This window comes from Puma concolor, chromosome C2, assembly GCF_028749965.1.
Source record: "Puma concolor isolate L17-30 chromosome C2, mPumCon1.1.hap2, whole genome shotgun sequence".
NCBI classification, from domain to species: domain Eukaryota; kingdom Metazoa; phylum Chordata; class Mammalia; order Carnivora; family Felidae; genus Puma; species Puma concolor.
The window spans coordinates 94840630-94864378 of NC_141675.1; the positions used below are offsets into that span (position 1 = coordinate 94840630).

A 23749-nucleotide genomic window follows, 5' to 3' on the forward strand; every position below is an offset into this window, starting at 1 on the left:
ACCCAGGCGCCCCGTGCTTTTTACTTTCTTAAGGTGAATGCTTAAGTTATTGATTATAAGCCTTCTTTTTATATGAGCATTTAGATGCTATTAATTTTTCTCTAAGTGGTCTTTGTTTCTCATAAATTTTGAAATGTTCTATGTTCATTTTCATGCAATTGAAAATATTTTCTTATTTTCCTTGTAATTTCACCTTTGAAGTGAAGTATTAGAAGTAGGTTTTCATGAATCTTTGATTATTTTCTAAGTTTTTATTGAATTCTAATTTTATTCACATTCTTTGTATGATTTTAATTCTTTAAAATTTGTTAAAATTTATTTTGTAGCTCAGACTATTGTCTGTCTCGGTGCATGTTCCATGTGTGCTAGAAAATAATGTGTATTCTATGATGTTGAGTAGAGTGTCTTAAAAAACTCAGTTATGATAAATTCATTGGTAGTATTGTTTAGGTCTTCTGTATTTTACTGATTTTTATCTATTCTATGAATTTCTTCTATGTTATTGTTAATGACAGAAGAGTGTTCCAATCTCTCAACTATGATTGGTATTATTTTTCTCCTTTCAGTTCTATCGGTTTTTGCTTCATGTACTCTGAAGCCCTGTTGTTAGGTACATACACAGGACTATTATGTCCTTGATGAATTGATGCCTTCATCATTATTTAATGTCCCTTTTATTCCTACTTCAGTGACCTAGCTCTTCTCTCTTCACATACTGCTGCTTTTTCAAGCTCTCCACCAAGAAGGAAGGTCCTCCTTGATTTGCCAGGCACCATTGTGTTTGGCAGTATCTTTGGACAGGATCTCATGACAGTTACCTCACAAACAACTGTCCAGTCTATAGGTGACTGTTTTGGTCAGGTGCCCATTCCTGGTACAATCACTTGTCGTCAGGATGTGAATGAGATCCTGTGTCACAAACCATGGTAACCTGTGTGTAAGGAATTGTCTCATTCTGCTTTCCCTGAAGGGAATTGTGGCTATGGTAGCTGTCATAGCATCATGTCCCATCATAACATTGCAAAACCTGGTTCTGCTTTTATGGCTTGCTTCTGTAAACAGTTAGTTATAATCACATTACTCACTTAGTTTTACAGAAAGGATTGCAGACACAAATGCCCACAAGAGTCGGGCAGGTATCCTGACTGAGTAAAGTGGGTCATATTGTAGAGTAATAAGGGTGATGGGGATTGTGACAGTGTGGAGAGCTCATGCTTTGTCTAACAGGCAGCAGTGATCAATTGTTGTGTGAAATTGCAGGCCCAATGTTACTGACTTTTACAGTTTTTCAAGGTAAGTTGGTAATGTAGAGTTTTGTGTTATTTAATTGTAAGTGATTCAAAGTATTTAAAAACTTGGAGTCATATAATATAGGCCAAACAAAATATGTATGTAAATGGTCTGTCACCTTGCTGGGCTGTGGTCATCCCTGTAAAGAGAATTGCTAGTGGAATAGGATACCTATTCCCAAAGCCATATATAAAATCAGGAGAGGGCAATAATAGTGGGAGACTTGCTGTAGAGGATTCTGATCAAGTGTTAGGAGCTCTTGTTGAGGAAATGTCACTCACCTAATAGATACGGCATGGCATGAAAGGGCCAAATATGCAGATGTATATACTTTTTGATTATTTGAAGAGTGATAGTGTAGACCATGAGCATTGGTTCAGTACAGGGTTTTGGGCTCCCTCTGTCTCATCTCTGGGTCTGCTCTGAGGAAATCATTTCAATACCCAGATCTCCTGGCATGCTATTTGCCCTTAGTATGGTTCCCAAGGAATGTTTGTGGTTGAACAGGAGACGGTAATGACAAGGCACTGTAATAGTACCTGAAGGGAACCGTAAAACCATAGAACTATAATACGGTAATACTATGAGTCATGGACTCTGTAGGAGTATTCAGTGCTTTAGCCAGAAGATAAGGATATGTGAGTTTATAGTAGCTTGCCTTTGTGTACCAACAGTAAAGTATATTGTTTGATATGGCATCAAATGAAGTAGAGATTTGCCAGTGATCCTATAGATTTATTAATATAGATGACCAGTGCATAATGAAGCCATCTACATTGATTAAATTAACCAGATATTTATTCTTCATTTAGTTTAGTACTGTGTTGATGGCCAAAATATAATTTAATGTCAACTAATATAAACATTATTTTTTTTTAGTTCAGATGACAGTTTAAAAATCATATAATAATAATTATAATGGTAGATTAATGAAAATTTGGGTACAGTATGAGGAGAAAGTGATTTGTTTTAAAAACCACTACAATATTAGGGACTTATGCTATTCCAACGTTTCCTTCAGAAAACATAGAATATGGAATTTTTATTTTTTTTTGAAATTTACTTCAGTCTCATGGAACGACAGAACTGAATTTGCATAGGTTAAATGAATTTTATATTACGTTTTTTTAAATGTAAGAAACAGCACTTATGAATTGTAGGGGAATCATATAAGTCACAATTAGCACTTTGTGACTGCTGATATTAATATTTTGGGTGACTGGACAACACAGTCCTCCCAGATACCATCTGATCCTTTTGATGCTTTGTTGACCTTCGTTGATGCTTTGTTGATCCTTTTGATGCTTTATTCCCAGGGGGAAGTGTTCTGGCCTTTGGGCTGATCCTGAAACATGCGTACATGCTCCGCAGATATCAGTGAATACTCTGTTTTGAAATCTCAGTAGGATTGCTCTGTAGGATTGCCAGTCCTCCTCCTGAACTTCAGGTGTTCTGGCTCTGATGGGTGTTGCAGGTGACGTTTCATGTTCTTGGAGTCTGCAGATCACTGTGAAATATCCTTTGTCTATCCCTTGGCTGCTATGTGGTGTGGATGATCCCTCTTAAGACTTCTAAGGATTTTTTGCTGCCAGTTTCTTTTCCTGTAATGTGTAATTCTTGGTCTGAGAGAAATGTGCATTTCTCTCGGTTTTAAATTTTGAGAGGGGCCTAAAGAAAGAGTATAGACAACTGTTATTTATGATTTCAACTCCTCAGAGGAAACGGGGCCATGTGCTTTATGTCTTTCTTATTTAATTGCTTAGAGTCGTTCAGAATTCATGAGTTGACTTAATTTTTCTTGGGTGAAAGTACTAAGAAAAGATTCAAGCCTGCAAAATGCTGCCAAAACAGCTCTTAAATTATACATTTCTCATGTAAATATTGCAAATTGTAAGGTGTTTTAAATGAATTTTTAATCTAATAGTTAGCATTAAAGTTTAAATTCCTGCCTAGAATTTCAAACATGGAAATACACTCTAAAAGGAAATGGGGTTTTTAGTTGTTTTTTTAGTAAGATAGAAAAAAATTAATCATTTAAAATGTGAAAAAATACCCATTTCCCTCCTTCTTATTTTTACTCTTTCTAAGAAATTTTAGGTTGTACTCAGTTTAGTCCGTATGTTAAGTAGGAATTCTGAGACCGTTCCAAAGCAACTTTATCATCCCAATCTCTTTATATTTATTCAAGATCCAATTCTTCTTTTCCTACATGAAAACATAAGCAGGTTACACAGTTTTTTTTCTGATCACTCTGAGTTTAGAAATAAAGCAAAACAAGAAAAGTCAATTTATATACAGAAATCTATGTGTAGTTTCTAGAATGCTGGTGATCCGCCCTTTAGGAAGTCAGAGGTCTACCCCCAGCTTCATTGTGGTGAAGTCTCCTCAGCCCGCCAGGACGGAATCCAAGATCACCCTGCACCAGCTCTTTGTGTGTTCACCTCTGATCCATTGGAAACTCTCAGATGTCCTTGGCCCTGACACATTCCAGGAATTTAGGCCCTGTTGTTGAGTGGGCATGGGATGGGACTGAAGTGCACCAAGCTCTAACAAGGGAGTCTCTCAGAGTCTCTTTACAGATGTTCACTTCTGACCCGTTTATTCTTTGTGTAGTTGTAAAAGTTAGGTAGCCTGTTCTCAGCCATTTTCTTTGTGTAAGTCCTTCAGGATAGTTTATCTTAAAACTTGCTCTGGTATCTGGTGTCTTAATATATGATGTTTTATGGTCTTGGATGACTTTCTGTTCCGTAGAGAATTCTGGTAGCTAGAGAGCATAACCGCCTTTTTATGTTAAATGTTCCTATCTGTAAGACACTGAGAGTAGAAGAGATATAATTACAAATAAATTGAGTTTCTGTCACTCAGTTATCAGTTTTATTGGTAAGGAAGTATCTCTTCAGTCTCATCTTAATACAAGCGATAACATTATCATTTGTTTTCTGAGATGTGATCTGTGGGAGAGTTTGGTATAGCAGACATCATACTGTGGGAAGTCAGAAGACACAGGTCCTAGTCTTAAGACCTTTGGCAAGTCTGTCTCTTTGGACCCTACTGTGGTCTCTTGTGTGGAAACTGAAGGAATTAAATTAGATCCATTCAGTAACATGTATTTATTGAGTTGTTAATTATGTGCTTAAAGTAATGGAGTTCTCAGTGGACCTCCAGTATACTGGTGAAGATATTTTAAGTAATAAGTATGAATACTAATGAAAGTGTGATCACAAGTTTGGATAGTGTTCAGAATGAAAGGAACATTGCTTTATGACACCCTGACCTCGACTGGCGGGTCAGGAAAGGCTCTTTTGTGAAAAGTAACACATGAGCTAATAGGAAGGATGAGTAGGAGGTTACTAAGTGAAGGATTGAGGTGTGGATTAAATGAGTGTGCGTGTGTGTGCACATGCACATGTGTTTGTAAATAGTGCTAAATGTGGGCTTGGCTTATGGTCTGTGTTGTATGTAGTATATGTTAATAGCAGTAGTAGTAGTCATGGTTGTCATCATCAGCTGTCAGCCTCTGTTACTGCCCTTATTGTCATACCCTTTTGATGAGGATGTGATGGTAACATTTAGCCCTATTTTTCAGAGGAAGCAACTGAATAAGAGACGAAGTGATTTACATGGGGCCACACAGCTAAGCAGATGAAATTGCCAGATTTCAAACTAGATCTCTGCACCTTCAAACTCATACTTTTCTTCTCTCTTATCTCTTATTTCTTCTATAGCCGTGTCTGTACTTGAGACTTCAGAGTTAATCTTCTGTAAAATGGGAAGGAGATGAAGTCAGTCTTCCATAACTTCTACCAACCCAGCGGCTTGTCTCTGCTAGTGGACCTGCTCCCGTCCCCTCAGCTCCCATCCTGTCCTATGGATTTACTCTTCCTTTACTCAGCTCCTAACCTATTTTGGTAGTTTCCTCCGTCAACACCTTTCTCTTTCATTCTTAGTTTATGTTGGCCATTTTTTTTTCTTTTTAAAATGTGTATGAAAGATTGTGTGAGTTCACCTTGGAATTCATGAATTGAAAGTGGAAGGTACACATTATCCTGTATTGTTTAAAGGGGACACATTCCCTTCACTTCTTGGAGGATTACCTGGGGAAGGAAAGGATGAAGGTTTTGTTGCTAGTTTGGCTTCTACACTTACTCTAAAACCATGTAACAACTATATTGCCCTAACCCGCTTCTACCTTAGAAGGTAGCTTATTCCCCTGTTCATTGCTGTTCCATGATCAACCTTCCTTGTTGGCCTTGACACTTAACACTTAGAGTTTCTTTCAGTTTTCCTTTTTAAAACTGAGAGACTTTCCCTAATATTTTACTTAGAGGCTTTTCCTGATGTTATAAACTGCTTTGTATCCTATCACAGATGGCTTATTTTTTGAAACATTTTATCCTGCAAATTTAACTCCTGAGAACATCATCAGACTCTATGTGAAGAACATGAAGTTCTATAGAAGGAAGGTGTTATGTAGATTTATTTTTTTTTTAATGATTTGTAATCATAGCGATATGTTATTGTGTTACTTTTTTTGGAGAATTGAGATAATATCACTTCAAATTAAAACAGTTTGAGATACTGCCATGGTCTTAATGTATTTTTTGTGATTAGAATAGCTTCTCCCTTGGATCTCCCTGGCCTGTTTTAATCTCCTGTTAGCCCTGTACTGTTCTATAGTCCCAGGGGGACAGGCATTCTTTTTAGAAGAGATAAAAGTTGATTTTCACTTCCCAGGATTTGATTCTGATAGATCACTATTTTCTTCTTTTAATTTTAACAGTTATTGAGATAGAATATATGTTCCACAAAATTCACACATTTGAAATATAAAATTCATTTATTTTTTGGAAATTTATAGAGTTGTACAACCGTCATAACAATCCAGTTTTGGAAGTTTTCCATCACTCTAGAAAGTTGCATATAACCTAAATGCATCAATCCCTCATCCCTCCTCTCTAGCCCCATGCAACAACTGATTTGCTTCTTGTCCTTATAGATTTGCCTTTTCTGGACATTTCATGTAAATAGAATCATACAGTATATTAGTGTTTTGCATATGGCTTCTTCCACTTAGCAAAATGTGTTTGAGAAGCTCATCCATGGTGTGTCAGTAACTTGTGAGTAGTATTTCATTGTATGGATATACCACATTTTGTCCACCAATCAGTTGATAAGATATTTGGCGATGTGATATTAGTAATGCTACCATGAACATACATGGTCTTTGTGTGACATATGTTTTCACTTGGGTAGATTACTAGGGTGGAATTGCTGGGTTGTATGGTAAGTTTATGGTAAACATTTTAAGAAACTGAAACTATTTTCCCAAGTGACTGTTCTATGTTACATTCCCACCAGCAACGAATGAGGATTGTAGTTTCTCTACATTCTTGTAAGCTCTTGGTTTTGTCTTGATGATAGCCATTCTAGTGGTTTTAATATGCAGTTTCCTAATGAGTAATAATGTTGAGCATCTTTCCATGTGCTTATTACTTTTTGAAATAAATGTTTATTAAAGTATTTTATGCATTTTAATATTAGGTTGTTTGTCTTTTCATTATTGAGTTGTAATAGTTCCATATATATTATATATTGGAGTCCTTTATCAGATAGGTGAATTACAGATATTTTTTTCCCAGTCTATACCTTGGCTTTTTATTTTCCTAATTAAATGTTTTGAAGTACAATAGTTTTTAAAATTTTAACAAAATCCAACTTTTTAATTGTTTTCTTTTATGATTTATGGTACTCGTGACATATCTAAGACCTCTTTGACTAACCCACAGTCACAAAGATTTTCTTCTATGTTTATTTCTAGAAGTTTTATAGTTTTAGCTGTTATGTTTAGGTCTGTGATACACTTTGAGTTGATTTTTGTGTATCCTGTGAGGTAAGGGTCTGAGTTAATTTTTTGCATATTAATGTCTAATTGTTCCAACACTGTTTATTGAAAAGACTATTTTCCCCCATTTAATTGTCTTATACCTTTGTTGAAAGCATTTTACTATAAATATAAACAGAAGACCATGGGGGAGGGGAAGGAAAAAAAAAGTTAGGGAGGGAGCCAAACCATAAGAGATTCTTAAAAACTGAGAACAAACTGAGGGTTGATAGGGGGTGGGAGGGAAGGGAGATGGGTGATGGGCATTGAGGAGGGCACCTGTTGGGATGAGCCCTGAGTGTTGTATGGAAACCAATTTGACAATAAATTTCATATTAAAAAATATATGTATAAATGTTTATTTCAGAACTCTAAATCCTGTGCCATTTATCTGGTGTTCTGTCCTTATGCTAGTACGACAGTGTCTTGATTACTATAACTCTATAGCAAGTTTTGAAATCAGATAGTGTGAATTCTGCACATTTGTTCTTATTTTTCAATATTATTTTGGCTATTCTCGTTTTTTGCCTTTCCATGTCTGCTAGAATTAGTTTTTCAGTAGCTACAAAAAGCCTACAGGGATTTGAATTGGGATTGCTCTGAATCTATAGGTCAGTTTAGGGAGAATGGAATCTTCTAATCCATGAACATTGCATATCTGTCCATTTTTGTGCTTATTTGATTTCCTTCATTAGCGTCTTACAGTTATTAGTGTTTATTTAAAAAAATTTTTTTAACGTTTATTTATTTTTGAGACAGGGAGAGACAGAGCATGAACGGGGAAGGGTCAGAGAGAGGGAGACACAGAATCTGAAACAGCCTCCAGGTTCTGAGCTGTCAGCACAGACCCTCTGCGGGGCTCGAACTCACGGACCACGAGATCATGACCTGAGCGGAGGTCGGCCACTCAACCGACTGAGCCACCCAGGCGCCCCCAGTTATTAGTGTTTAGATCTTGCACATATTTTGTTAGATTAATATGTAAGCATTTAATTTTAAGTGTGCTATTATTGATGCCTTTTAAAAAAATCATTTTATTTCTCATCCGTCCTCACCATTTCAAGTTTTTTTTTTTTTTAAATTTTTTTTTTTTCAATGTTTACTTATTTTTGGGACAGGGAGAGACAGAGCATGAACGGGGGAGGGGCAGAGAGAGAGGGAGACACAGAATCGGAAACAGGCTCCAGGCTCTGAGCCATCAGCCCAGAGTCCGACGCGGGGCTCGAACTCACAGACCGCGAGATCGTGACCTGGCTGAAGTCGGACGCTTAACCGACTGCGCCACCCAGGCGCCCCTCAAGTTTTTTTTTTTTTAATGTTTGTTTATTATTGAGAGACAGAGATAGAGCATGAGCATGGGAAGGGCAGGGAGAGAGGGAGACACAGAATCCAAAGCAGGCTCCAGGCTCTGAGCTGTCAGCACAGAGCCCAACATGGGGCTTGAACTCACAAACCTTGAGATCATGACCTGAGCCAAAGTCGGCTGCTTAACCAACTGAGCCACCCAGGCTCCCTGTCCATTGCAAGTTTTGTTCAAACCCTATCAGTTAACTTCTCCCATGTATTTGAATCTGGCCAAATATCTGATATTGTCTTACAAAATAAAGTAAGCACCTGCTAATGTTTTTCATTTGTGGTTTCTAAGAGATAAAGGTAACTGTTTTTATTATTTCAAGTCAATGACTGGTTAGAAGTTGTTTAGTAAGATTATTATGTCAGTCTGTTTACATTACTGATAATGTAAAACACACAAGCGTTTTCTGAAGAGGTTTGGTCTGTCAGGAAAGGGTGAGCACATAACCTCCCTGTTCTCTGCTTTGCAGGTGTTGCAGCTTCCCTGGAAGTCTCTGAGAGCCCTGGGAGTATCCAAGTGGCCCGGGGCCAGACGGCAGTCCTGCCCTGTACTTTTACTACCAGCGCTGCCCTCATTAACCTCAATGTCATTTGGATGGTCATTCCTCTCTCCAATGCTAATCAACCTGAGCAGGTAGTTCTTTTCCACTTCATGCTGCCTCTCAAATATTAATTTTTTCAGAAGAGGTGGGTAGGAAAGCATCCTGAGTATATATTTGATTTCTAGGTAGGATAAGATGGCACGTTCTGTGTGCCTGTGCTGTTTTAAATCCTACTCCTGTGTTATTAGTCAACCATCAGAAGAGATTATCCTCTTTTTAAGAGACTTTCTTGTTTTAACATATGTCAGGGGAATCCTTCTGAAAATTTTACGTAGGAACCTGGAATTTTACCAAAAGGTGTTGCTGATAGGAAAAAGCAAGATAGAAAAAGTAACATATGCTTTGACAGGAAGGGACTGTCAGTAACACAGATGGATGAGAGTATGTTTTAGAGACAGTGATACTATTAAGGAAGTAACATTAGATAGTAGTACTTGGTTTATTTGTCTAATTTCACAAGTGTTTTTAAAATAAACACAGCCAGGCATACTAGCCAGCCTCAAAGAGTCTCAAATAAATTAAGGTACACAAAAATAGAAGCTACTACCTAGTAAACTGTCAATTACAGGTAAAAGACCCATAATTGGTATTAACTGTTGTAGAAAATAATGCTCAGAAAATTAATGAATTGTAACCACAGTTACGCATTTATTCCCAAAGATAATTTATTACTGTTACGAAGCTTTTCTGCTTCAGTGAGGTTATTACTACCTAAAAATACTTGATAAGCTAAATTTTCTGATATGAATTCAAATATGTATATTTAGAAGCTTCTTTCATTTCTTTAGACCATGGAATTTTTATAATTAATTAGACTGAGCCTCTGAGATCATTTTGTTCAACCTTATCATTTTAGAAGGCAAAGAAAGACTTGAGTGTAGTTGCCCAAATATTTACAGATAGAACTGAAATAGAAGCAAGTTTCTCATTCTCAGCCCACAAGGCTTTTGGCAGCAGTGTTCTGAGTCCTCTCCCCTGAATAGTTAATTTTGATAATAGAAACGGACATAAGAATAGCAATCAGGGATCTGCAACGCTTCTTCTCTCTCATGACTAGTTATGTTCAGGTTGTAGCCATGATCTGTCATCTTGTGACCTGGTAAGCATGAGAATGGCAGTGCTAATTTTTTAAACTTTTTATTTTGGAATTATTTGAATAAAAATATTTATGGGCTGATAGTAAGATTGCACTAAAGATATTTTCTATATTCTGATGAGTTAGACAAGGAAACAGTGTTATTTTAATTTGGTATCTGAGAATTTAGAATCCCCATATACACCTGTGCACTGATGCTGTAGTAAAGGGTTGGGGACAAGTTTAAGATAAGAAAGTTTTTCAATGTTTGATGCAGTCTATGATCTACCAGATAGTTACTGCTATGTATTATGTGTCTAGAAGGGAATGTAGTGGCCAGTTTATTTATTTTACTTTCTTTTCCAGGTCATTCTGTACCAGGGTGGACAGATGTTCGATGGTGCCCCCCGGTTCCATGGTAGGGTAGGATTTACAGGCACTATGCCGGCCACCAACGTCTCTATCTTCATTAATAACACTCAGCTGTCAGATACAGGCACCTACCAGTGTTTGGTCAACAACCTTCCAGATAGAGGGGGCAGAAACATTGGGGTCACCGGTCTCACAGTTTTAGGTGAGTGGCAGGATGTTGCAGGCATCTTGGCTTTCCTTATGCTGTGACTGTACTCGAGCATACTTACTTTTGACCATCCTTCTACACTTTCAGTCTGCTAGCATCCTTTTCTTGATTCCTCTCCTATCTGCCCTGCCTGGACTCTGCGTCTCTGTGCTTTTTACGCATAGTCTTCCCATCCCTTTTGCCACTTCTGGTGGCTCCTTAAAGCTTCTTAAATGATTTGTCCTGAAAGTGGAGAAAGGTGGTAAAAAACACAATCACAAGTGGCCTCTCACTTTTCTTCAGTGTTTACAGGATAGGACTTATCATTGAGAACAAGTTAAGTCAAGAATCACTTATTTTCTGTACAAAGCAGAAGTTTCAGCACACGTGAGAAAAAATGACTGCTTCATGTCCACATAGACTGAGGAGACTCACCGCAGTTCTTGGCTTACCCCTCATGTCCTGGCATAATTTCAGTAAAACATCCTTTTGTCCTCAAAAGCATCCTTTTTGAATGATAAATCATATGATCAATTTGGTCTCAATACTGTATTAAGAGACTGTATAGTTTTAGGGCCTTTTTAAAGGTGGCATAGACAATGTCTTGTCTCACACAGGCACTTTTTCTATTATACAGTATACTTAGAATACGTCATACTAAATTAAGTCCATTCTAAACACGTTTTGTTTCTCACTTCTGCTGCCTCTAAAATAAAACACTGCCTCCTAAATGCAGTTAAGCTCAGTTCATTGGGGGAGACCTAGGAGGTAGTTAGAGAAGGCTGATACTCTTGATTGTCCTTCATCCTGTTTTTGGCTCAGAATCTCCTCCCTTATTCCTTGGCAAATTCTTGCCCTTTCTTTTCCCTTCCGTTGTTGAGGTACTTGAGGATACCATTTTCCTTCTTTGGATGAGACTATGCGATAGCCATGGTGCCTTGTTTTCCTTGTCTTCAAACAAAGTAAGAAGACTAAGGACCAGATTGGAGATTTCTATCTTAGAAACACTGTAGTATATTCAGAATTGTGTAATTTTTAATTATGCAGAGGTTTTTACTAAATACAGAGATTTAAAAATACTCAAGTACCGAATATAGAGCACTAATGGAGTTTCAGTGTTTTTCTGATGTTTATACCTGCAAATTAGGTGACTGTCTTCCCACATTATCTAAGTTAATTTTTTCAATTTTTAAAAGAAGACAAAAATCCTTTAATTTTTTTTATAGTTGATGCTACCTTCAAAGAATTATCTTGGGCTTCCTTTATAGCATCATGGTGGCAGTGTCAAAGGCAGTAATTGAGGGGACTGGTTTACCCCATCACAGCAAGTAGGATTCTCTGAGATTTTTTACTTTTCCTACCTAATACCCTTTTATGGTTCTCTGTCCCCCACCCCTTCCTTTCCTGGTTTCTCTGTCTACTGCACTTATCTTTTATGCATTTGTTCATTCCTTTTTGAAAGGTTGAACGTATTTCTCGAAAAGTCGTTAGCATTACAAGTATACCATCATTGGATTCAGGCTTTACTTCCTCCATCCCCCAACATGAGACTCCAAGCCTTGGGGTTAGCTGATATTTTTATTTGCTTGCATTCTTGCTACAAAGCACCGCCTTCTTCCGTTAGTGTTCTTCTTTCATAATTTTTAAATTTTGTGTCTTTTATGTGCTTATTTGTCTTAATGATTATAAAATGTCCACTGCATTATGATCAAGTAGTAGACACACTTGAACTTGACTCTAACTTCCCCCACCATAAAGCAGAATTTAGCATAAAGTAGGTCTGTCAGGTTTTTGTTTGTAAAGTAACAAAGAATCTTGTCAGGGTCGTCTTACCCAGAGAGTTGCTGGCAGGGTCAGTGGTTGCTCTTCCTTGAAATATCTTTTCTAAAAGTGGCTTCTTTCAGTAATGAAAAAATTTAATTGTGGTAAAATACACATGACATAAAACTTACCATCTGAGCCAGTGTGTAAGTGTATAGACCTGTAGGGATAAGTACATTCACACTGCTGTGCAGTCACTCTCCAGAACCCTTTCTATCTTACGAAACTAAAACTCTGTGCTCATTAAACAACATTTCCTTCTCCTCCTGGCCATTGGTAACCACTTTCCTATTTTCTGTTTGTATGAATTTGACTACTCGAGGTGCCTCATATGAGTAGAATTATTTATTGTTTGTCTTTTTATGACTGGCTTATTTCACTTAGCATAATGTTCTCAAGGCTCATCCATGCTATAACACGTTTCAGAATTCCCTTCCCTTTCAAGGCCGAATAATATTTCCTAGTATGTATGTACCACATTTTGTTTATCCATTCATCCATCCATGGATACTTGGCTGTTTCCATCCTTCAGCTATAATGAATAATGCTGCTGTGAACATGGGTATGCTCAGTCATGTTTCTAAAGGCAGTGTGTGGGCAGGAAGGACCTTCAGCATTCTTCTTCAGAGGAAGGAATGCAAAACGAAGAGCCTAAGATTCCTTCAAAGTATAATGAAAGGATGCAGCCCCTTTTCCATGTTTGCCCCCTGCCAGCTGAAGTTGTGGGCCCTGACTAGTCACTGGCATCACTCACGAGGTAGTCTTCTGGTTATGTGTTCTATAAACATTGTTATCTGAGGTTCCAGTGCACTGAATGTTGATGTCTCCTCCATCATCAGGTGGCTCATAGTAAATACGTACTCTATTCCTTACTCTTCCTGTTGTAGTTCCCCCTTCTGCCCCACACTGCCAAATCCAAGGATCCCAGGATATCGGCAGCGATGTCATCCTGCTCTGTAGCTCAGAGGAAGGCATCCCTCGGCCAACTTACCTTTGGGAGAAGTTAGACAATACCCTCAAACTACCTCCAACAGCCACTCAGGGTATGTACGGTGTTGCTTTACCCATTTCATTAGTTACCATGCAAAATTCCAATTCTAAGACTCAATGAAATAATTAACTTTAATAGAGTTTGAAAAATAACACGCTGTATCTGTAACTGCTGAAAAAGCTATCTGGATCATTTTGCGTTTTCAACTTTAAAGAGAAGAAAACATATCCTTTCTCATATGCTGCCGTTATGTATCTCATCCAGTGGTTACTATCTATGGAAATTCTGTTCCATTACAATGAGGATTTAAAATCTCTCCTTGGTAGCTTCTTTATAGTGTTAACTGTAAGATGATCCTTGAAGTTTATAACTGAGAATCCACTTCCTTCTTGAAACACTCTTGAAAATTTGATGAGAACTTATAAAATGAGGGAAGATTACAGAGTTTTATCTAAAATCTTCTATTTCAAGAAAATAAAAGTTAGCAGCCTTGAATGTTGTATCATCTGTAACAGTATTTTTCTTGTATACTCAGGGCTTGTAGCCTGTATACTCTTGTAGCATTCTCAGGGCAAGTATACAAATCTTATGTTAAAAGAGTTGGCAGTTAATGAAGAGGCTCCAGACAACCTGAATTGTGCCTGAAATATGCCCCCATTGATAGTATATGGCTGTCATGGAGATGGAAAGTCCTAACTTGTATGGTAAAGTTAGGCATGGTAAAGCACCAGGCCTACCAGCTCTGTCAGAGCCTGTGAGAATCCTGACAGAACTATTCATGGACCTTCCTATCATCTTTTAACTTACCTAGCCAAAATCTATTATGTAAAAAAAACTTCTCAGTGACAGCACGTAATAACTTTTGGGTTACTCTGATAATGATTACTGCAATACCGTTGTTCCCTGCGGATTGCTGAATTGCTAAAATGTTTCAGCCACACTGTGGGCTGAATAGCTTTTCTGGTGGACTAAAGTGTTAATCTCTCTATTTACATGTAAGAGACATGTTTAATCTAGCTCTTGTGTTGAAATCCTGAAAACCATATTTAAATTCCAGATTTCCTAGTAACTATTTCAGTGACAGTTTACCTCTCTGGGCTGGTGTTGCCTTTTTTTTTTTTTTTTAATGGGGATTAAACAATGTCGTTTCCAAGATTCTTTTGTATCAGCATGAAAGTTCTATGATTTATATTTAAAACATTTTGGTGAAATACTGGGTTGAGTTTGGAATTACAAATAAATGCTAAAAGTGGTTACTTGTATGTAAGTTGAGAAATACCTATAGAAAGAACCTTCCACACCTCTTTGTCTTTGAATAAGTGTGTATTAGTCAATTTTTTTGGTGTCTTCTGTGTAATTTAAATATTTTTTAGTACTATATGAAAGTGATCTTGAATGATATTGATGAAAATGTTTATCTTTTGTAATCCAAACTCAGGATTCATTATCAGAATTAGTTTGAATAACTTCATTTATCACAATAATGCTCACTAAGTGAGTCAGATTTTTTATTTAAATTTGCCTCTTGGGGGGCGCCTGGGTGGCTCAGTCGGTTGAGCCTCTGACTTCGGCTCAGGTCATGATCTCACAGTCCATGAGTTCAAGCCCCGCGTCAGGCTCTGTGCTGACAGCTCAGAGCCTGGAGCCTGCTTCGGGTTCTGTGCCTCCCTCTCTCTCTGCCCCAACCCACTCACATTCTCTCTCTCTCTCAAAAATAAATAAACATTAAAAAAACTTTTTTTAGATTTGCCTCTTGGTACTGATATTAATAAAATAGATCTCAAAATAGCATATAATCCCCAAATAAGTTAGATTTTTTAAAGATACTTTTTACATTTATTTATTTTTGAGAGAGAGTATGAGCAGGGGAGGGGCAGAGAGAAAAGGAGACAGAGGATCCGAAGTGGGCTCTGCACTGACAGTCTGATGTGGGACTCGAACTCATGAACTGTGAGATCGTGATCTGTGGCGAAGTTGGATGCTTAATCGACTGAGCTACCCAGCCACCAAATAACTTAGATTTTAAAAACACTTTTTTAATATGTTTGCAGTTGCTTAATATAAACTCAAGATGTATTCTCTGTGAAAAGAATATTTGACACCAAGGGAGGGTACTCCAGAAGTCAGTTAGTGACAGGGTCATAATATTTGGGGATTAGAATTGTCCTTGTGTGTAGGGGCTAGTTTGAAGGAGCTCCTTCTGGTCACATCTTGGACAGTTTGAACATTAAAATAAATATATAACCTGTTGAATGAAATGAAATGTATTTAGGAAATATGAAGTACTTAGTTTGGTCTGTGCTTCTGAGGTCTGTACAAATGGCCCATGTTCCATTAAGTGTCTGGGTCTGGTCCCAGTTCACCAGCCCCTGCATTGGTGGTTCTCAACTGGGACATTTTCAGTTGACATTTTTTTGGTTGTCACAGCTGATAGGATGGTGCTACTGGCAGCTCATGGGTAGAGGCTAGGGATGCTGGTAAACATCCTATAATGCACAGGAATAGCCCCTGCAGTAAAGAACTATCTGGCCCCAAATGTCAGTGAGTCAGTTACATTAATATGTTACTAATGTTAAATATCCTTGCATTTCTGGAATAAAGTCTATATGATTGTAATTTAAAAAAAAAAACTTTTTTAACATTTATTTTTGAAAGAGAGAGACAGAGAGTGAGCAGGGGAGGGGGTGGAGAGAGAGAGAGAGAGAGAGACAGACAGACAGACAGATAGACACAGAATCCAAAACAGGCTCCAGGCTCTGAGTTGTCAGCACAGAGCCTGATGCATGATGTGGGGCTCAAACCTATGAATCATGAGATCATGACCTGAGCTGAAGTTGGATGCTTAACTGACTGAGCCACCCAGGCGCCCCTGATTGTGATTATTTTAAATAAATTGCTCTGTTTGGTATGCTAACATGTTAATAGAATTTTTGCATTTGTGATCATAAGTGAGAATTGTCTACGATTTTTTTTTTCTGTTTTCCATTGCCCTCGTTCAATTTTAGTATCAGATTATATAAGGGTCTCATAAAATGAGTTAGGCAGTTTTCCCTCTTTTTCAATTCTCTGAAATAGTATGAATAAATTGGAGATTATTTGATGATTTTGTAGAATTTGCCTATAAAAGCTTTGCCCTGCTGTCTTGTTGGTAGATTTTTGACTCCTGATTCAGTTTTTCTAATGGTGTAAGTTTTAGATTTTCTGTATCTTCTCTATTTTTCTAGGACACATCTTTTTTTGGTCTGAGATTATACATATTAAATTAGTCATAATATCTCTATATGAAAATAGAGTACAGGTTCTGGAGTCAGAGGGTGTGGGTTGGAATCCTGGCTGCAGGGATGGCTGGTTATGTGACCTTGTGCCTTAGTTTTCTTACATGTAAAATGGGCAGAATAATAGTAATTGCCTCACAGGCGTGGAATAAAAATTAAATGAAAACATGTAAAACTTTTAGAACAGCATCTGGCATGAATATGCACTTAATAAATACTAGTGTTTATAATACCATTAGTTTTATTATTCTCTTGTGTATTTAAAAACTATTATATTCCCCTTGTCATTATTAATTGTTAATGCTTTTCATCTTTTATTTTTGGATCAATCTTGTTAAACCAAGCTTTTGGTTTTATCTGTTCTTCTGTATATTGATGATAATTTCTGTTCTTCATTTCTTCATTCAACAAATATATGTTGGGTACCTACTAGGTTCTAGACACTGTTCTAGGTGCTGGAGATATAGCAGAGAACAGAACAGAAATGCTTCTTCCCTTGATAGTATTTACTTTCTAGTGGGTGGAGACTGAATATAACAAATCAGTAAATTGCAGTTTATTACCAGGTGATATCTTCCATGGGGAAAACATAAATGAGGGTAAAATGGATTTGTTGGGGCATAAGGAGCTGCAGTGTTGAATAAAGTGCTTAGCGTAAGCTCACTGAGAGGATGATATTCTAAGAATGTAAAAGTGATGAAGGAACGAGCTATGTGAATATGGGTGCTGGAGAGCATTCCAGGCAGAGGGAACAGCCATCTGAAGCCCCTGAGGCTGGGGTGTGCCTGGTGTTTGGGATCAGCAGCAAAGAGGCCAGCATGTTTGGAGTAGAGCAAACAAGGCAGAGAATGGTTAAGAGCTATGGTGCCCAGTTACAGGTGCTGGGGTGGAGACACAGGCACACCTCACACATATTGTGGTTGTAGTTGCAGACCACCACAATAAAGTCATTAGCACAGTAAAGCAAGTCAAGTGAATTTTTTGGTTTCCTAGTGCATGTAAAATTTATGTTTACACTGCAGTCTGTCAAGTGTGCAATAGCATTATGTCTTAAAAAAACAAAGTTACGTGCCTTAATTTTCTTAAAAATTTTTTTCAGTGTTTATTTACTTTTGAGAGAGAGTGTGAATAGGGGGAGAGGCAGAGAGAGGGAGACACAGAATCCGAAGCACAGGTCCAGGCTCCGAGCTGTCAACACAGAGCCTGACGTGGGGCTCAAGCTCACGGACTGTGAGATCATGACCCGAGGTGAAGTCAGACGCTCAACTGACTGAGCCACCCAGGCGCCCCTTACATGCCTTAATTTAAAAGTACTTTATCTCCCAAAGCCAAGAGCACACTGTATCCACTGTGTGTTAGCTAATTTGAGAATAAATTATATTTTAAAAATAAATAAGATAAAAGTACGTTATTTCTAAAACAGGCTAACCATCATCTGAGCTCTCAGTGAGTTACAGTCTTTTTGCTGGTAGAAGATATTGGCTCGATGTTGATGGCTGCTGACTGATGAAGGTTTACCAAGGGCAGCAGTAGCCTTATGAAATGTATTTCTTAAATAATAAGACTTGAAAGTCAAAATGATTACTTGATCCATGGGCAGCAGAATGGGTATTGTGTTAGCAGACACGAAAACAACATTAACCATGTTGTTCATCAGAGCTCTTGGGTGACCAGGCACGTTGTCAGTGAGCACTGATATCTTGAATCTTTTTTTCTGAGCAGTAGGTCTCAACAGTGGGCTTAAAATATTCAGTAAACTGTGTTGTAAACAGATGTGCTGTCATCCAGGCGTTGTTGTTTCATTTATAGAGCACAGGCAGGATAGATATAGCATAATTCCTAAGGGCCCTAGGATTCTCAGAATGGTAAATGAGCATCGGCTTCAGCTTAAAACCATCAGCCGCTTTGCCCCTAATAAGAGGGTCAACCTGTTCTTTGAAGCTTTGAAGCCAGGCATTGAGTTCTCTCTAGTTATGAAAGTCTTAGATAGCATCTTCTTCCATTGGAAGGCCATTTTGACTACACTGAAAATCTGTTGTTTAGTATAGCCACATTTATTAATTATCTTAGCTCGATCTTCCGGATAACTTGCTGTAGCTTCTACATCAGCATTGCTGCGTCATCTTGCACTTTTATGTTATGGAGACGGCTTCTTTCCTTAAACCTTATGAGCCAACCTCTGCCAGCTTCCAACTTTTCTTCGGCGGCTTCCTCACTTCCTCAGCCTTCACAGAACTGAAGAGAGTTAGGGCCTTGCTCTGAATCAGGCTTTGCTTAAGGGAATGTTGTGGCTGGTTTGATCTTCTGTCCAGACCACTCAGACATTCTCTGTATCAGCAGTAACACTGTTTTGCTTTCTTATGATTCATGTGTTCACTGGAGTAGCACTTTTAACTTCCCTTAGGAGTTTTCCCTTTCACTCACAGCTTGCCTAACTGTTTGGTGCAAGAGGCCTAACTTTTGACCTGTCTAGGCTTTCAACATGCCTCCCTTACCTAACGTAATCATTTCTAGCTTTTGATTCAGGGAGAGACATGTGACTCTTCCTTTCACTTGAACACTTAGAGGCCAACACTTGAAGGGCTACTAGTTAACCTGATTTCAGTAATGTTGTGTCTCAGGGAATAGGGAGACCTGGGGTGAGGGAGTGAGAGGGGAGAATTGCCAGTCATTGGAGCAGTCGACACACACATACATTTATCCAGTAAGTTTGCTGTCTTATCTGGGTGCACTTCATGGCACCACTAAATAATTACAATAACATCAAAGGTAACCATGACCAATGAAATAATAATGAAAAGGTTTGAAATATCGTGAGAATTACCAAAATGTGACACAGAGACACAAAGTGAGCAGATACTCTTGAAGAATGGTTCTGATAGGCTTGTTCAACCCAAGGTTTCCACAGACCACCATTCATAAAGGCAGTATCTGTGAAATACAACAAAACAAGTTATGGCTGTATATATAATATGAAACTTGATTCAAATGTTATATATCTTTACCAACATCTTATCTGTTTCAGTTATTTTATGAGAGAGATGTGTTTAAAAATCACAGAGTAGGGTTGTGGATTTCTCAATTTGTTCTTGCAATTATGCCAATTTTTTTTAACCTATCCTCAGCCTGTATCAATTAGGTACTTACAGAGGGTTTTCTATCTCACTGAGTTTCTATTTATAATATGAATTTAATTTTTTTTAAGTTTATTTATTTATTTTGAGAGAGTGTGTGAGCAGAGAGAGAGAGAGAGAGAGAGAGAGAATCTGAAGCAGGTTCTGTAACATCAGCACAGAGCCCGATGCAGGGCTTGAATTTACAGACTGTGAGATCATGACCTGAGCTGAAATCAGGAGTCGGATGCTTAATTGACTGGGCCATCCAGGTGCCCCAATATGCATTTTTGCCTTACTTTGGTTATTATTGAAATCCCGACAGTAGCTTTCTTTGATTAATTCTTGCTGGTATGTTTCTATTTTATGGTTCATTTACTTTCAGGTTTCCATGTTTTATGTTTTAGGTGTATTATTTGTAAGTAGCATATGTCTAGATTTAATTCAGTTTTCAATCTGCAATCTGAGAGCTTTCTTCTTTGATTGATTGAATTCATTTATATTAATTGTGATAATGGATATGGTTAGAATAATTTCTAATATTTTATGATTTTTATTGACCAAGCTTTTTCTTATACCCTTTCTCCATAACTTCTGATTATTTCAGTGTTGTGAGGTTTTTTCAGTTTTTTTTTAATAAATCATGCATTTTTCCTTTATTGTTCCTAAGGAATCCTCTGTTGTCCTCATCCATTCATAATTTAATACAGTGAAAAGAGGTGATTAAGTCTTCTGTGTGCTGCTTGCTTGAGAACTCTGCAGAACTTAGTATGGAGGTCATAGATGGAGCAGGAGAGTGTCTTAAACATCACTGTAGTCCAACACTGTCATGTTACCAGGCACCCAGAGGATGCCAGATTTGCCCAAAGTCCAAGTAGAAAGCACTCCCATTCTTTTGCCATGTTTGAAGCCTCAGGAATCTTGATTCTCCTTGAATTGCCACTGCCGATTCCCTTCCCAGTGAGTGTTTCCATAATTATTTCATGGGGAGTAGAAAAGTTTCTAACCACTTCAGTTGCTGAATAAATAGGTGCTTATTTCTTCTTTTTCATGCTGTTATTCTGACTTAAGGCAAAGCTTTCCTCTTTCTTTTTGCCCTCTGACATAAAGAAGCAAGTTCTGTGAAATGTTCAGTACATCCTCTTCTTTAAAAATTAAATACCAGCAATTGTCACAACTGTATTCATTTGTCTATACAGTTGTTCACCTGTTTTTAAAATATGTGTGTGTGTGTGTGCACGCACACACACTGTCACAACCCTTATTTGTGCAGCTACTTCAGGGGATACTTGGAAAAGTAGAGAAATAAAAACATAGAGATATGTCTTTATTCTAGGGCTCACTGTCTAAGGGGAAGACAGATCTAGAGAGGTAATTGTAGTAGTGCATGTTGAATGCTATAAAAAAGTTTCCTGTTCACACTTATTCTCCCTGAAGAGTCTAGGAAGAACTTTATAGGGAAAGAGTTTTCCAAAAAGAAAAGGATCTTAAAGGCTCAGTAGAAGTTTTACCAGGTAAAAGGGGAAAATATTAATAGAGGGAGCCATGCATGTAAAATCTTGCAAGCGTAAAATTTTTGATGCTCTTAAATGAGAAAAGCTGTGAAGCTGACATAAAGATTCATGAGGGTTTGGTGAGAGAGGAGGTTGGAAAGTTCACCTCCAGATTGTGCAGGGTATTGTATAACATTCAAGGAGTTTGGATGTTGTTTTTGAGACTGTGGGTACTCCCAGGCATTTATAAAGCAAGAGAGGATATCCAGATCTGCATTTTATTTTATTTTTTAAAATGTTTATTTTATTGGAGCACCTGGGTGGCTCAGTCAGTTAAGCGTCTGATTTCGGCTCAGGTCATGATCTCTCGGTTTGTGGGTTCGAGACCTGCATCGGGCTCTGTGCTGAATGCTTGCTCAGAGCTTGGTGCCTGCTTCGGATTCTGTGTCTCCTCTCTCTGCCCCTCCTCCACTCATGCTCTGTCTCATTCTGTCTCTCAAAAATAAATAAATGTAAATTTAAAAAAAATGTTGATTTTTTTTTAGAGAGAGAAGGGGTGCGCACACCCACAAGTGGGGGAAGGGCTGAGAGAGGGAGAGAGAAAGAATCCCAAGCAGGTTCCATGCTCAGCACCAAACCTGATGCAGGGTGAGACAATGTGTGCCAAAATCAAGAGTCGGACGCCCAACTGACTGAGCCACCCAGGCACCCACGACTAACACCCAGGCGCCCCAGATCTGCATTTTAGAAACAACTTCAGCAGTCAGGGTGTGAATTTGATAGCCTGGTTGTAGGTGGGAGACTTTGAGAATAGCTCCATCAAGAAATGAAGAGGGCGTCTGGGTGACTCCAGTCAGTTAAGCATCCAACTCTTGATTTCATCTCAGGTCATGATCTCATGGTTCTTGGGATTGAGCCCCATATGGGGCTCCATGCTGATAGCACAGAGCCTGCTTGGGATTCTCTTTCTCCTACTCTCTCTGTCTCTCCCCCACCATCCCCCATTAAAAAAATACAGAGAGGGCCAGAACTAAGACCCTCATGATGGGGATGGAGCAGGAATGGAGGGAGAGTGGGGTTCAAGAAAGAAGACAAAAATCATTAAGGCATGGGACTTGGGAGAAGAGTCAGAGTTTACTTAGATTTATGTCTTAGGCCCATTGAATGAATAACAACTGTATTAACTCAGAGAAGGAATACTTAAGGAGATTTGTTTAAGGAAGGTGCTGAGTGAGTTAATAATCCTCTGAGACCTGGGACTGAAATAATGTTAACAGGTAACATTATCAGTACCATTCTCCTTTGAGAATTAAAGTTTAACAGTCAACACAGAGACATTGGTTCAAAAGAATCCACTGATGTCCACTTAAAAACAAGAACACTCAGAGTCAACATTTCTGGGAACTTGAACAGAAGTGTGTAGGAGAGAAGCAGTCACGATCTAACTCATCTTGCTTGTAGCAGTTGCCACATTATAACTGTGTGTTCATGCCCCAGTCTGTTGCTAATGGTGAGTCATTCTTGCAAATAAATATTAGTAGGTTTATATACATAGTATATTTTATACAAATGCTGTGTGAGTGGTATTCTGGGAAACAACAAGTTTTAAAAGCAAAAGAAATCCTTAGCTTGGTAATTTTGATGTGTGATTCTATGCAATGTTATAATACTGGGGGTTTCCAAATATTGCGTTATTTGTATATTGCCCAGTAATAGTCATCACTGTTTTCCAGTGTTTGAATATTTTCTGTAAACTACAGTTCTTTGTAAATACTTCAATAATGGAAATGCAAAGAAAAGAACATGGAAATGTTGGTGTGGAAATACATGGACATGGAATCAGAAATGAGTTTAAGATCTGAATTCGCAAAAGCAATATCTGTTTCAATCACAAAGCCAAAGTAGAGCAGACACAAAATATTTTCATCGTTAAGTTAAAAAATGAGCTAATATGAAGCAGCATGTATCCTAATGTGTGCCTTGAAGGTACTTTGGATATTTTCTTATTTGGGACAGATTCTTTCTCTGTTCCTTTTCTATCTACACCTTAATTCAACCAACATCAACACAAAAATAAAATTTTCTATGTCTGGAAAATTTGACATGAAACAAAAATTGAGATTATCAGATAGGACACTTAAGGCTTCATAGTGTTTTATTTATTTATTAAAAAAATTTTTTTTAAACGTTTATTATTGAGAGACAGAGAGAGACGGAGCATGAGCATGGGAGGGGCAAAGAGAGAGGGAGACACAGAATCGGAAGCAGGCTCCAGGCTCTGAGCTGTCAGCACAGA

General features: G+C 38.0%; 1 protein-coding gene across 4 annotated transcripts in view; it reads left to right on the forward strand.

Annotated features, from left to right (window-relative positions):
- IGSF11 (immunoglobulin superfamily member 11) overlaps positions 1–23749 on the forward strand; it is a 130099-nt gene that overhangs the window by 95619 nt on the left and 10731 nt on the right. For 3 of the 4 annotated variants that reach the window (XM_086675368.1, XM_086675367.1, XM_086675371.1), the window contains exons 2-4: positions 8995–9158; positions 10568–10775; positions 13469–13624. In XM_086675368.1, the coding sequence (XP_086531494.1) occupies positions 8995–9158; positions 10568–10775; positions 13469–13624 (528 nt within the window). The remainder of the gene's footprint in view (positions 1–8994; positions 9159–10567; positions 10776–13468; positions 13625–23749) is intronic. The other variant, XM_086675369.1, reaches the window with a different exon arrangement.